Here is a 16,104-nt window from a genome sequence, read left to right on the forward strand (position 1 = left end):
ACACTTAATGACACACCTAAGGGACTTGGAAAAACCAGAAAGGCTGAGCTCAAATCAGATCGAAATAAAATTAAATCAGGGCAGAAATTAATGAAATGGAAATGAAAACTTACAGAGAATTAATGAAACAAGGTAGTTGTTTGATAAGTTAAATAAAAGTAAGTTTGCCAAAGCATAAGAGAAGACCAAGATGAATAAAATTAGAGGTGAACAGAGAACCATTATGGCAGATATAAATAAAATTCAGAAAATTATTAGGAGATATCTTAAAATGTATATATTCTGCTAAATTTGGAAAATCTAAAAGAAATGGATGAAGGAAATACATTCATGTAGATACATAGACCAATCCATATTATGATGAGAAGGGATTCTTTGGTAGGAATCCCTGACTCCATTATACATCATGGGCAATGTCCTGATACTTCTAGAAAGTTCCAAGAAATGCCCCTGATGGGGATGAAGGAGAAATTTGTCCTATATTCAGAGAATTTTGGCATTACCTTTACTACAGCAGTCAAATCCAAATTGTAATTACATCACATGGCCACAAGATGACAATATGTCAACATATTTTCAGGACTATAACTATAATTTTGCTGAGGTTTTGCTGTAAGCTACTGATTGACTTAATTTCCTTATCTTTCCGTATCCTGAGTGCTTGAATAATAATAAATCTAGAGTGTCAGAATTCTGTCAGCTTCATATTAGAAGAGTTGTGACGTCATGACAAAGGGATAGGAATTCTCAACTCCATTAGTATACAGGACCCTGTTCTATATGTCATCAATAATTCTCAAAATGTCATGTGGTCTATAAAGAATATTTCTTTTGTTTTTTTTTTTAAGCTGAGGATCGAACCCAGGGCCTTGTGCTTGCCAGGCAAGTGGTCTACCACTGAGCTAAATCCCCAACCCAAGAGTATTTCTTAAAGTACATATATAATCTGTCTTGAATAAAAGGGTTTCTTCAAATCACATTCATTAATACTTTAGGTATAATTAATACCCACTATTCACTATATTTGCTGAAATAGAAATTCAGTGAACACTTGAATTGAGAGTCACTCAAATTTTTGTCAAGGAACAAGACATTATTGTATTATTAAAAAAAACTTTAATATACATGCAACAAATATAATACATCAAGGCAACAAAATAAACATGAAAAGATAGACATAATTCAGCATTCTTTGTGGGGTTCTGAAAAATAAATACTTCCACTGAAAATTAAAGATTGAGACACACAGTTTATTCATGCAACATTTATAAACTGCCTCTAGTTTTAAATGAACTGCAGAAACCTGGATTTCATAGTAGCAGATGAATTTTATACTAAGAACTCCAAGAACAAAGGGAAAGCCATGATCCTCATGTGTCATGTCTCAGTCTGCGGTTTATAGTAGGGTTATGTGCACAAACTAGTGTTTCTATCAGACAAATCTGAAAAAGTGTACCAATTAGGGAATCTTGTATTCCCGTCTACTTTATAAAACTGTATGAAAAGATCTTAACAAGGTTTTAATATATGAAAGAATCGTAAACGTCAGGTGAGATCAGGTCATGATGATAAAGCATGAAACATTTTGAGAGTTCTTAGGAAAGGAGAGGTGTGCTCACGACCAGCCGAAAATTCTGTTTTCCTGACCATCTACTTCCTCATGTGCTCTCCCTCAGGTCCTGCAGTCACACTGATTAAAAGCGGCTTTGGACATTGTATTCTTAATGCGGTGTACATTATTCAGAACAGCTGGAGGTGCTAATTTTTAAGAATGTATGCATTTGTACAAGTATTAAAGCCTTCAGCTTTGGGAAGAAAGGTCCCAGTATGTTCTGACACATCCAACACAAAATCTATCATGAGCTTCCATGCCTCCTTTGCCCCTGAAATGACTGACTGTTCTGCCTTGCTGTAAGGCTGCTCACATCACTATTAATTACTTGATATTCCACACCATGAGACTAAGCTCCAAGCATTTCCGAGAACCTCCCATCCCTACACTTTGGACACAAGGAATGAACATGTGAGTTCAGCTCTCCTCGGACAGCTTTATAGGAGGAACAGATTCCTACATGTCACAGGCGCTAGGTTTAAATATAAAATTAACAAACAAAAATGCCACATGAAGTTCCCAGTAAGTATTGTGACCTCTTCATGTAAACAATATAGAAAATTTCTTTGGCACACTTGTTTTCCTCATATTACTCATTATAGAAAATACACTTCATACATTTTCATTTTCAGTGGGTGGAAGTTTTAGGGACATGTGAAGCTGTTTCAAAAACTCCAAAAAAGATTTGAAACACAGATATGGAAAAAAGCACTTTTCTCATACATACAGGATTTTAAACACTAAGATGGGTTTAAAATTGAGGTCATGGGATAATGGTAAAGGGTGGGAAACATCCAAGCTATAATGAATTGTTGTACACAGGGGGAAAATAGCCTTGTAGCTCAGACATATATTCACAGTCAGATATGCTGGTCACTCATGAGTTCTTCATTTAAAAGTTTCTCAAATCCTTAACTAAACTCTAAATTTCTGATGTAAATAACACCTTTCCAACATTTGTTCTGCATTTTGGAATGTTTCCAACTTCTCAGGCACACCTGATCACACTGTAAAATTGACCATTTTAAAAGGAAATCCTGAGAAAGTAAGTCTAAGAAATGTATTCATTTTCTTAGATATAAAATGCTTTTCCTACATACCTTACAAATTAAGTCAGCAAATGCCTAAAAAGGTACATATCTACAAAATTTATGAAATGCTCAAAGTTGGTACCACATGATAAATGATAGAAGAAAAACTTAAAGAGCCATGTGCCACTGCAGCTGAGAGCCTTCTCCTGTACAAACATATCACGTGGACCTCAGAACTTAGGAAATACTTAATGAAGTTAGTTATCTTCTGTGCAAATTTAATAATAGAATAAATAAATAAAAGAGTGAAAGAAAACACTAATTTTAAGTCTTGAATAAAATCTGAGCCCAGCCTCTGCACCCCAAGACGCATTTAAACAAATATATAAAAATCAGCTGAGTAACAACTTTGTACAGTTTACAACGGATTCAGACAATCTTTGTAAGATTTCTTTAAAGCCTATTCAATTTTAAACATCCTCAAAGACAAATGTAAGATTTAAAAAAAGAAAAATAGCAGGACTATTATGCTTTTTTCCCTCAGACTTTACATGGGCCGGGCTGAAATCCCCAAATGACAAAATGCCATGTGTGTGCCAGAGTAATATAAAATTTCAAACATCTCCCCAGCAGCCAAACTTACGGAAACTGAGTATTTACAGTACAGAAACTCTGGGTTTTTATGCAGTCTTTCAGGATGGAGTCAGGCCTGGACTTGTCATCTCGGCTGTGGGACTTGCAAGGCAGTCATTGGATTTTAGGCTTGTGAGGGACTTGTAGCTTGCCACTGATGTTAGTGACCCACAGAGACCAAGCAGTGAGGGCGTATCTTCTTTACCTGGAAGTTAAGATAAAATCACACAAGAGTAACAGCCTTCATGAATCACACAGAGAGACCATAGCTTCTAAGGGAGTGAAGATGTATCCGGGCGGCTAACCATACTGCACCTTTCAGCAGCCTTTAATATCACCCTTAAAAGCATTAGAGTATTTGTGCCTCTCTTAAGATTTCTTGGTATAGATGTTTGAGATAATGTATTCTAGAGCAAAAGGGGAATGGTTGCCTTTTGTGTACTTACTGAGACAGATCTCTTTATGACATTCTGGCTGTCCTGGATCTCACTATGTAGACCAGGCTGGCCCCAAACTCATAGAGATCCACCTGTCTTTACCTCATAAGTGCAAGGATTAAAGATGTGTGCCACCATGTACCTCAAAAATAAATTCTCTTATATTTTTGAGAATATATTCACACTCATTCATCCAGTTAACTAAATAACACTAACTGTTGCCTAGCCGGAGAGAATGTGGGAATCCCATACTTTCATTAAGAAGGGCACTAGAAACAAACTTACCCTGATCAGACAATACTCACTTCCTGACCATTTACATTCAGTATCTCCTGTGCATTGGGGTCTGAGTCTTTAATTACATATATTATATATGTAAACTTATATATATGAATTATATATAATTAAATTTTATATAAATTTATGTTATAGAGAAAGATTTATATATTTACATATTATATAAAAATTAATTATAAACAATGTATTTAAATAAATATATTTTAATTATATATAATTATAAAAGTATAAAATATAGACATTTTTAGTTATTTGTGTATGTGTCACAGAGTATGTGAAAAAAAAACTTTCAGGCTTTGGTTCTCTCTCTCCACTCAACTCCTCACTGAGACTGAATATGAGGAAGTTCTAGAATTAAGCATTCATGACTAGCCTGAGTGACACGTAAGTTCTCAGCAGCCTGAGCCATATGAAACCCTGTCTTAAAAAATAAAATAAAAGCCAGGCGGTGATGGTACATGCCCAGCACTCAGGAGGCAGAGGCAGGCAGATCTCTGTGAGTTTGAGGCCAGCCTGGTCTACAGAATGAGTTCCAGGACAGTGAGGGATACACAGAGAAACCCTGTCTTGAAAAATCAACCAACCAACCAACCAAATAAACAAATGGATAAATAAAAACATAAAATAAAATATTCTGAGAATACTATGAGCAACCAAAGTTACTTTTATTCTTTTTTATAGATAGGGAAAAAGGTAATTAAAAAAGTTATGCTTAAAATCTAAAAGAAGCAATGAAAATTCTAAAAACAAGAAATTGAGAAAATAATTTGATTTATAATATAATCCAAAAGAATGGCATACTTAGAAGTAAATTTAACCAAATAATAAAATACTTAGACACTTAAAATTTTTTACCATATGTACCTACCAGGACAGACTAGACAAAAGCTACTCTCAAGCTTAATGAGAGCAATTCTCCTTATGGTGAATGGAAATAATGCAGAAATCTATGACTGTGCAAGATGTTGAGAATAAAAACAATCGAGGGCTCAGCTCCGATGAAGACATTTATATCACTTAAGGCTCAAGTAACATTTGCAGAAAGGGAGAAGTCCGTAAGAGCCAGAATGCAGAGAGCAGGCCTGTAAAATGCCAGCTTCTATCACACCACAGACAAAGCAAATACTTGGGCAGATGTGCCCTGGCACTGGACACATACAACTTGGGACCCCACAGTCAGCCATGGAGAGGAAGATGCTCACAGGGCCTACCACTTACTGCTGATCTATTAGCAACATAATGGATTCTGGGAGAAGGGCAGGCCACACGGCATGTAGTTGTATAGGCCCTAGTGAGCACACCAGGCTCTGATGGATAGTTATAAATACAGGGTCACACAGTCAGTCCTAGTTAAACTCTGTGAGTCATGGAAACAAATGAAAGTAATGAATATGAGAACAAGATTTGTAAGGAAGAGGAGGGGCCTGCAACTATGGGAGGGAAAGGAGAGCTGAAGAGGTAACCAAAATGTATTAAAACATGTGAAATTGTCAATGAACACAATTTTTTAATTAAGAACAATTATATTTTAATTATATAATTATTTATTTGCATATGTGCATGTATGTGGGACACATTTGTGATCCCAAACACCAGAGGCAGTCAAAAGGATTACAAGTTTAAAGCCAGTGTGGGCTACAGAAGAACACTTTGTTCTTAAAAAAACAGAAATGTTAAACTACTCATGAATACCAAAACCACTTCCTTCCTGTCTTAGTTAGAGTGACTATTGCTATGATGAAACACCATGATAAAAGCAAGCTGGGAGAAAAGGGTTTGTTTGGCTTAACACTTTCACATCCTAGTTCCTCACTGATGGAAGTCAGGACAGGAACTCACACAGGGCAGGGACCTGGAGGCAGGAGCTGATGCAGAAGCCATGGATGGGTGCTGCTTACTGGCTTGCTCCCTATGGCTTGCTCAAACTGATTTCTTATAGAACTCAAGACCACCAGCCCAGGGCTGGCACCAACCACGATGGGCTAGGCCCTTCCCCATCTATCACTAATAAGAAAATGCCCTATGGGCTTGCCTACAGGCCAAATTTATGGAGGAATTTTTTCTCATCTGTGGTTCTCTCCTCTCAAATGATGTTAGCTTGTGTCAAGTTGACTTAAAACTAGCTAGCACACTTACCTTCACCGATGAAATTCAATGAGTCTTGTTTCCCATCTCCTTCTTGTGAGTGGCTGGGATCCAAGGAGGCTTGAGACAGGCTAACTTCTGCTGATAACTGGTCAAGGCTTTGGTAACTTTTACTGAAAGCAAGGATAAAAAATATTGAAATTTCTTTTTCACTAAAGCGAGCATGTTGTGATAGTCCTCAATGGTTTATAATGCATTAAAATTGTAACTAATTTTCTCACAACATCTTCCTAAATTTTGCCTTTATCATAGGTTCTGTGTGATTTCCATTATACTTTTCTCCTATCTACTTTGGAAGCTTATCTATTTTGTTCATTGAAAAACAGAAGATAATAATAATTTGTCAAGCAAATTAACATTATCAAATTGATTATCTATTATCTAGACAATTAAAATGGGAACTTCTAATCTAAGGAATATTACTAATAAAGAAACAAATGATGCCTGACAGTGGTGGCACACACCTTTAATCCCAGCACTTGAGAGGCAGAGGCAGGCTGATCTCTGTGTTCGAGGCCAGCCTGGTAAACAGAGCGAGATCCTGGACAGTCAGAGAAATGCTGCCTCGAAAACAAAACAAACAAATAGAAAACCAAGTGGCATAATTTAATGATGACCTCTCATTTCGATCACTTTACAATGTCTTCTACAAAGTACCTTCAGTGCTACTCATCAAAACCAATATTGTACATTCCTGCAATTTAAAAGTTTAAAAATGTTCATTAATAAATAGTGATTGTATATATAGACTGTCAAGACAATCTCCTCCCCTCATGTGTGTTTCAAGACCCTTTTGTATTATACTAATTACTTAGAAATTAATTATATCAGAGGCTATTTCAGTTAGAAATAGAAAAATTAATGGAAGATTATTAATTTAGTTTTCAGGATAAAGCCAACAAAAAGATATAATCAGGTTTGGTGTCCTTTGTAGTTCATGTAAATCAGAATTGACCATCGTTTACCAACATGTGTGGACTAAGAAAAGGTTTTTCAAACTGAACGTCTTTCCTATGGTAGTCAGATCCTACATAAATCCAATATATATATATATATATATTATTTACAGGAGAGCACATATGAATCAAATGAGCTCTTTTTATAATTGGCTGTATGTATACAACATGAGCAGACCTGGTCACAGATCTGACAAAGGAACATATATTAAAAGCTGGGTATAGTAGCACAGGCCTTTCATCTCAGCAATTGGGAGGCAGAGGCAAATGGATTTCTGTGTGTTCAAGGCTATCATAGTCTACATAGCAGGTTCCAGGCCACCCAGAGCTACACAGTGAGACACTGTTTCAAGGAAAAAGTTTTGAATACATATATCCAGATATTATCTTATGCTAAATGAAAAGTAAATGGAAAACTATTCCTTTACTAAAAGATTTTATATTAATAATAATGTGAACACAAATTACATTAATAATAACAACCAAAACAACAATAACAACAAAAGGCAGGAACCAATAAGTTTACTAAAATAATTATTATTTTAAATTGGTTTTGTATTATTTATTTCCCATCCATCTTATTAAGATAAAATTTTATGGCTGCCATAGTGATAGAATACACCTATCAGGAATCAATTTTTTTCTCTCTCAAAAAAGAAGAATGAGAAGGTAGAACAACTTTACTAACTTACAGTACAGTGTTCTCAATTTATAATAAGATGACTTCTCAAATGTTTAGTTTTTAAAAGTCCTTAATTATAGTTTTAGATCAGGAAATCTGATATAGCAGATAATGCATTTATAAGCTACATGGTATACAATAAAGCAATACCCAATATTTATAAAGCACTTGGTATATGCTAAAATATAGTACTATACATTTAAATTAAATGTATATGACACACACATATATGAGCATATGTACACATATAAAATTTTATTTCATACTGAACAGGAGGTTAGATATTAGTTATTATTGCCCCTATTTTGTTGAAAGGAAACAGGGTCACACACACAGTAAATAGCCCTAGCAGTTTGCCCTTGGACCTAACCATTCTCTAGCTGCTCATCCCCACTACCTGCCTTCCTATGTTATTAGAAGGTCTTCTCAAAGAGCCCGAGTCTGTATTTAATGACTCTGTCCCTGTAAATTTCATTGGCTTTCATTGAAGGTGTATTTTCTTAGCTATAGAGGATGGTAAGAACATGGGGGTCTTTTTTCAAGGTGTATATGTGTGTCTACACCTGTGCACATGCACACACACCAGAGCAGCCTTTGGATGTGCTCTACAAGCTACTATCACATGAGATGAGGCTGCTCCCTGAAATGGAGGCCTGTTGTTTCAGTGAAGCTGACTTTTGAAATCCAGTCCCACCCTATGCTTGGGATTACAGATACAAGCAGCTGTTGTGAAGATGTCTGATTGGTTTAATAAAAAGCTGAATGGCCAATAGCTAGGCAGGATTTCCAGGCACAGAGGATGCTGAGAAGAAGAAGGGTGGAGATGCCATGAGATACAAAGCAAACAGGATAGGCACTATGGAGATGAGGTAATAAAGCCATGAGGCGGAAAGTGAATTGATAGACATGGACTAATTTAAGTTATAAGAGCTAGTTAGAAATAAGCCTAAGTTATTGGCCAAGCTTTCATAATTAATATGTCTTGGTGTCTTTTTTTTTTTTTTTTTTTGTGTGTGTGTGTGTGTGTGTGTGTGTGTGTGTGAGCTGGTGGCCCAAAGAAAAGCCCGACTATAAGCAGCCATGTCCAGATTTTCAACATGGGTGCTGGGGATTCAAACTCAGGCCCTCATGCTTATAGTCCAAGCACTCTTATCCACTAAGCCATTTTCCTGGCCCAGAACACAGGATTCTAATGATTTTAAATATTTCTTCACAAATTATTTTATTGTATTTAAAATATAGAACGCTTCACGGATTTGCATGTCATCCTTGAGCAGGAGCCATGCCAATCTTCTCTGTATCATTCCAATTTTAGTCTATGTGCTGCCAAAGTGAGCACCACAAATTATTTTCTATGTTCAACACATAGAATTATTTCTTTTTAACTAGTGGCTTAAGATGACTTTCTGACACTATTTTTATTGTAATAAATGTTAGTACTTTTTTATTTTTATTTAAAATTTATATACAGAAACATTTAAAAACAAAAGGCAGGAATTTATTGAATACCATACCAGAGTTTGGCAGCACATATTTACAGAAATGTCCAGGCCTGCTGCTTACTAGAGGAAGGAACTTTGAAAGAGGCCCTGAGAATAACAATGTCAGATGAGCTTCCCACAAAGCTGAAGTTCAGAGGGACTGATCTTGAAACTTCTTTAATTTTTCCCAGTATCAATCCTTGAGTTTATAGTTGCTACTTAATCAAGGGAAATGAATGTAGAAATAGAATTTGGAAACAATGCTGCTTTAAAACAATAACAAATATTTTATCCCCCAAATTAACCCTTTACTCATAAGACATTAACAGCAGTACCTACTGTTCATTCTACTGCCCTTATTGAAGATGAGCACAAACCCACCAGCAGGAAGCAGACCAGCTTCAGATGAGGAAGAACAGTGTTTAGATTACATATTCTTATCCAATTTCTAAAAAGACTCATTCTCATAAACATTTGTAGGTTTGTAGTAAACCATCTATGGGAGTTCTGCCATTAAAAGGTCGTGGCTAAGTCCTGAGAATTCTAGATTCATTAACATCATGAGATTTAAATGTACCCAGAGAGATACATAAACTAATACATATTGCTGCTTCTCAGAACAGAATTTTTAAAATATAAGTAGTTTAAGGTCATAAAAATGAGAACCCAAAGCAGCGAGAAGCATACCTTCTGTAACACAAGACCTTGTCATTATGTTGCTAAATATAATTTAAACTGGTAAGAATGGTGTCTTATGTCATGGGTAGTCTTCTCTCAGTCAATGATGAGAAATAATGATGCAGTTTTTATAATATATATTTGCTCAAAAGGTGTTCTCAAGTCAGTAATTCACATTACCTGGTAGTCAATGAACAACATATTCTGTGCTGCACAGAGGGAAATGAGTATTAGCCACAGGGAGAAGAGAAATCATGTGCCTGATTGCTACAATCCACAGACCCAGAGAGGCTAATTAACAAGGAGGGCTCTAGGGGGGACAGACAGATTTCCCGGGGAAGGGGAAAGAGAATAGATTATGTGGGTGGACTGGAGGCGGGTGGGGATGGGAACAGGAGGGATCAGGTGGGGGATGGAGGGGTGGAGGGAGAGAGTACAAGGAGAGACGACTGGAATTGGGGGTCATTTGGAGGAAGATATAGAAACCTAGTACAGTGGAAAGTCCCTGGAGTCTATGAGGGTGACCCTAGTGAGGACTCCTAGTAATGGGGGTACAGAGCCTGAATCTGCCCTCTGCTGTAATGAAGCAAGACTTCCAGTGGTGGGACTGGGGCACCAACCCAGCCCCAACCCCTTCAATCTACAATCTGTGTGGCAGCAAGATGTGCTGGGGCAATGCAAGTTCAGAGCTTGTGGGAGTTGGTCTAACTTGAAGCCCACACCAGGAGAGGGAGCTCATGTCTCTCCCCCACTGCCTGGAGGGCCAGGAACCAGAAGCTGGATGGCCCTGAGACCTAGGGCAGTTCCAAACACGACTGGCCAGAGGGGTGGGAGACAGGGAGTCAATAAAATGATTCCTAATGATATTCTACTATACTTACAAATCAGATTGGTGCCTAGCCCAATGTCATCAGAGAGGCTTCCTCCCCAGCAGCCGAGGGGAGCAGATGCAGAAACCCACAGCCAACCATTAGGCAGAGCTTGTGGAACCCCACAAAAGAGATGGAGGAGGGACTGTAGGAGTCAGTGGGTTGGAAGACATCACAAGCACACAGCCCATAGACATCAGCTAAGCAGAGCTCACAGGGTTCACGGACTGAAGTGACAATCCCAGAGCCTGCATAGGTCTATGCTAGGTCCTCTGCATATGTTGTCATTGTTTAGCTTTGTTTTTTATTTGTGTTCTGAGACAGGATTTCTCTGTGCACTCCTGGCTGTCCTGGAACTCTGCAGACCACACTGGCCTTGAGCTCACAGAGATCTACTTGCCTCTGTTCTTGGATTAAAGACATGTACTACTACCGCTCAGCTTATTTTGGGGGGTTTTGTGGGACTCCTTACAGTGGGGAATGGATGTCTCTGACTCTTTTGCCTGCTCTTAGGACCCTTTTCCTCTTACTGGGCTGCTATTCCACTCTTGATAATGAGAATATGTGCCTACTCTTACTGCATCTTATTATGCCGTGTTCAGTTGATATCCCTGGTAAGCCTGCTCTTTTCTGAAGGGAAATGGAAGAACAGTGGATCTGGGGGAAAGTGGAGGTGGAAGGGGCTGAGAGTTGTGGAGGGAGGGGAGGCTGTGGAAGGGATATATTGTATGAGAGAAGAATGAAGAAAAAAATCATGTGCATGATATTCACAGGAATATGTATGCACATGGAAACAGAGAAGCTATTTTTAATTCTTGTTTTTCACAGGGATATGTTTAAATAATAAAATTGTTGGGGCTGGAGAGAAGGCTCAGCAGTTAAGAGCAATCACTGTTCTTCCAGAGGACCCAAGTTCAATTCCCAATACCCACATGGCAGCTCAGAACTGTAACTCCAGTTACTGGGGATCTGGCGCCCTCACATAGACACATGCACACAGTGTACACAAAAAGCACCATCACTTCTTTTGGTTTCTACAAACTGCAACAGCCAGTTTTGTATCCAGACTGAAACCTAATGCAGGCCTATACTCTTTAGTAACAACAGCCAAGTCTCAGCCAACCCCAGAGGGCCAACGGCCACATCACCCCCAAACAAGGCCACATAACCCCCAAACAAAGCCAGCGCCTCCTCCCTCTATGTTCAAGTGAGGTTCATGCTTAAACAAAACCAATCAAATGATATTTCTACTTTGCTTTCTGCTCCCTTTATAAAAGCCACTGCTTCTGCTGCTGGGTGGGTGTTCTCTGAACTTGTTCTGAGTGCTGCCTAATTCACAAATTTGCTGGTACCTCAAATAAGTGCTGTTAAGTCCAACTTGTCCCAAGCTTGCTTCTGACACTTTCTTCTTGAATCCATCTTAGGCTAGGTGGTAGACTAATCTCCTAGAACTTTAGGCATTGTACATCCTTTGTAGGAGATACTTATTAACACCAAAATGACTGAACTGTAGGGCCAGCTATCAAGAGAACTGATAATCCTTATTAAAAGAGACCTAGCCATTTCCTCCATAATTTGTAAGTTCTCACAAATGATGAAAAAGTCTGCTTAGTTTTAAACATGATTTATAGAAAGCTCCCTATCCTGAAAATCCAGACCTCTACCTTTAAATGATGTAATTGGGATTATATACTCAGAACTATTAAGGATCAATGAATTTTCTGTAAGGTTCAGAAAGCAGATCTTGGAATGTGAGATAGGTATGCACTCTTTTGTATGGAAGATTAATAAGGAAAAGACCATGTCAACTATTAATACTTGCTGGGAAGTTATGAAGTGCCAGATGATGCACTTTACTATTAGACAGGCCTTACTTTCAGTATTATATGGACAGAAAGAGAAAGTTAAGAGAAGGAAGCATCACTTAGTACCACAATGTAATCAATTAGTGGTGGTTATTGACAATCACTGAGTTTGAACTCTGGGTCCAGACTCCTTTGTACTATACTGAGCCTAAATACTTTTTGCTGAGGGATAGCATGTAGTGATATATTATGTACCCTAATGAACTTGCCAGGGGATCAGAGAACAGAGTCAGCCACTAGATTAGACATAGAGGTCAGGCAATGGTGGCACACACCCTTAATCCTATCACTCGGAAGGCACACATGCCTTTAATCCCAGGAAGTGACATGGCAGGGTGGAGAAAGGTATATAAGGCATGAGGAAACAGGAATTAAAGCAGTTCAGCTGAGACTCTTTTTGGGTAAGGACTCAGAGGCTTTCAGTCAGAGGATTTGTGGAGTTGGTGAGGTAATAGATGGTGGCTGTGGCTTTCCCTGCTTCTCTGATCTTTCAGCTTTTACCCCAATATCTGGCTCTGGGTTTTTTTATTATAAGACCTTTTAAGATTCATGTTACAATAACAGGGTAATCTAAAAACAGTAAGAACATAATGAGGGCAAGTCAAGTTAATACTAGAAAAGGATACTTTCCTTCCTCAGCTGATGATGTGAGTCAAGAAGCACAAACTCTAAATTCATGCTGAATAGATAGATAGGCTGTCCCCTGCCTTCGTTTCAAGACTGCAATCACTTGGACTCCTGTGGTATTGCTTTGTAAATGACTTATCATTGCCCATGCAAGTGTAAACTAGCGAGAAACATCCTACTCATGGGTCTTTATTTTAAACCTTTATCTATTACTACTATTGTATGTGTGTGAGTGTGGGTTCGTGGCTGAGCCAGGCACATCAGGTTCTTTATTGACTCTACAATAGGTAATATGTGACCAGGTAAAAACACACATCTTCTGTCAAAAATATTTTACCTTTTTACAATGATGTGGATAGTACAAAGAAAGTCTTAATTTAGCAGATTTAATGCAATCCCAGTGTGTGTGTGTGTGTGTGTGTGTGTGTGTGTGTGTGTGTGTGTGTGTGTTTTCATGTCTATATGTGTGGGTGTCAGTACAAATGGGTGCATATGGTTAGAGGTCTGAGACCAACCTTGGATACTATTCCACAGGAGCTGTCACATTTTTTTTTTTTTTTTTAAAACAGACCTAAGGCTTTCCAGCCAGGTTGGGCTGCCTGGCCAGTGAGCCCTAGGGATCCATCGGACTCTGTCTTCCCAATCAATACAAGTATGGCCAACCATATCCAGCTTTTTACATGGGAGCTAGGGATCAAATATAGGTCCTTAAGGTGGTACATTCAACACTTTCATGACTGAGTTCTGCCACTGGCCCTGTCACAATAGTGAACATGTGTGCATGATATATGCATATATATGTATCCATGTGAGTGCACACCCATGTTCACATGCATAATTTTCAGACATGGTCTCTCACTGAACCTGGAATTCTACAATTGGACAAAACTAGCTTATTAGTGGGTTCCAAAATCTCCCTGTCTTTGTCTCCCCAGTGTTAGGATTATAAGTATGTAACACTACTGACTTTGTATGTGGGTGAGGGAGATCCAAACTCAGGTCCTCATGCTTGCCCAAGTAGTTTATCAACTGAGCCACAACACAGCTCATCTTTGTAAATTTAAGAGCCTCTCATGTGTCACATATAAAGGATACCATATATTTCTATAAAGTATGTTTTTATCATAAATTTGAAATACAAATATTATTCTATTAATTCAGTATGACACAGAAAGGTAAAGTTATACTCAGCATAGGCTATAGCAATGTAAACTTTTTTTGTTTTGTTTTGTTTTTCCAGACTGGGTTTCTCTGTGTAACAGTCCTGGCTGTCTTGGAACTAGCTCTGTAGACCAAGCTGGCCTTGAACTCACAGAGATCCGCCTTGTCTCTGCCTCCTAAGTGCTGGGATTAAAGGTATGTGCCACCACCACCTGGCCACTGTAAACTTGTATATGAGAATATAAAGGAACTCTATGCTAGTCTATGGAATGATCAAAGCCAATACTTTGAGTCATATTAAGGAATGATTTAATAGATGAAAAGGGTTCTAGTTTATTCCACAAAGAGTCTGTTCACTTCTACTTGTCTCTAACAATCAACGAGTCAAGAAAGAGCTCAAGTCTTTAGCACTATTTTTAATAATAAAAGGTCAAATTTAATTTGCACCCTATCCTTGATAACAACAACCCCCAAAATCATAAGAATAAAAAGAGTGGAAGTTATGCTTTTTCGAAAACATGTCTGTTCGAGTAACTAGTCAAGATGCAGAAATCTAGATGAATGCCAGACAGACAAGCCAACAGAAACACTAGCTAGTAGGGCACCCTAAGAAGCACAGGTAAAAATGTGTGACTTTGCCAGTGACTTCTAAGCACAGAGACTCAAAGAAGAGCAGATAAAGGAAGAGGGGAAGAAGGCGGGAGAAAGGAAAAGAGAGAAAGGGAGAAATGGAAGGAAAGATAAAAATAAAAGGGGCTGGGAGGGAAGGTGAGGGACACAAGTTAGAAACTTAACTGAAGAAGAAATATAGTGGAAACACATGATTAAGATGGAAAAATGTCAAACCCCAAGAGTTGCTAATATAACCTGATTTCAAATGTAGATTATCTGAGATTTTGCAGCTCATTCAATACTGACAACATTCTGACCATCAGGACAAAGAAATCACAACCCGAGGTAAAGTGATTGTGCTACAGCTTCTCAAAATTAGACTGATGAATGAACAAACTCAGATCCACTGAGAACCATAACTTTATCTACTTTTAGGAGATGGAATACGGAATTTTTAAGAATTTGGAAAATCAACTCCAGGCTACTACATCCTAAAGCTAAAATTTAAAAACAAATGCCTCATGAAAACAAGTCCATAGATACAGCTAAGACTGAATGGGAGTATAACAGAAGCAGGAGACAGTTGGTCCGACACTATTACCTAGGAAGTCTTCACATATTTTGCTTCCCCAGGGTGCCTTGGCTTCAAATGTTCAGACATCTGCTTCTTAAGGGAACCTCATTGAGGGAGTGCTAAAGCCTATCTTTGCTGATGATAAGTTCAGAAAAATAACTGAGGTGCCAAAGTGGATAGCCACATGTTTTGGTACAACTAAATGTGTAATTAGTTGGAAAAAAATATTACACTTACTCATACCACTGTTTATTGTGTTTTCGGTAAAGCAACGTATCCAAGGCAACAGCATTGACATCCAGAGCTCCTGGGGAAGGCCACTGGTTGGTGAGGTGGGCAGTTAACTCTTGTCTTGATCTTAAATCATTATTCTTTAGCACAGTCCTGTGAATATTAAGATGGTGAGTGCCTTTGTCTTTACCATTTGTTATTCTCTCAATGGCA

At 38.1% G+C, this 16,104-nt stretch overlaps 1 protein-coding gene and 1 non-coding gene across 4 annotated transcripts in view; both read right to left on the minus strand.

Annotated features, from left to right (window-relative positions):
* Positions 1-1,120: 1,120 nt before the first annotated feature.
* Positions 1,121-16,104, minus strand: part of Rundc3b (RUN domain containing 3B) — a 158,889-nt gene continuing 143,905 nt past the window's right edge. The window contains exons 9-11 of one of the 3 annotated variants that reach the window (XM_036180516.1): positions 15,904-16,044; positions 6,147-6,268; positions 1,121-3,481 (exon numbers count right to left, since the gene is read on the minus strand). In XM_036180516.1, coding sequence (XP_036036409.1) covers positions 3,336-3,481; positions 6,147-6,268; positions 15,904-16,044 — 409 coding nt within the window. In that variant the 3' untranslated portion in view covers positions 1,121-3,335. Of the gene's footprint in view, positions 3,482-6,146; positions 6,269-15,897; positions 16,045-16,104 lie in introns of all 3 variants that reach the window. The other 2 variants (XM_036180515.1, XM_036180517.1) reach the window with 2 other exon arrangements.
* Positions 9,026-9,132, minus strand: LOC118581020. The gene has a single exon (XR_004944660.1). It is a non-coding gene; the product is annotated as a U6 spliceosomal RNA (small nuclear RNA).

The sequence above is a fragment of the Onychomys torridus genome, chromosome 3, assembly GCF_903995425.1.
Source record: "Onychomys torridus chromosome 3, mOncTor1.1, whole genome shotgun sequence".
Taxonomy (NCBI): domain Eukaryota; kingdom Metazoa; phylum Chordata; class Mammalia; order Rodentia; family Cricetidae; genus Onychomys; species Onychomys torridus.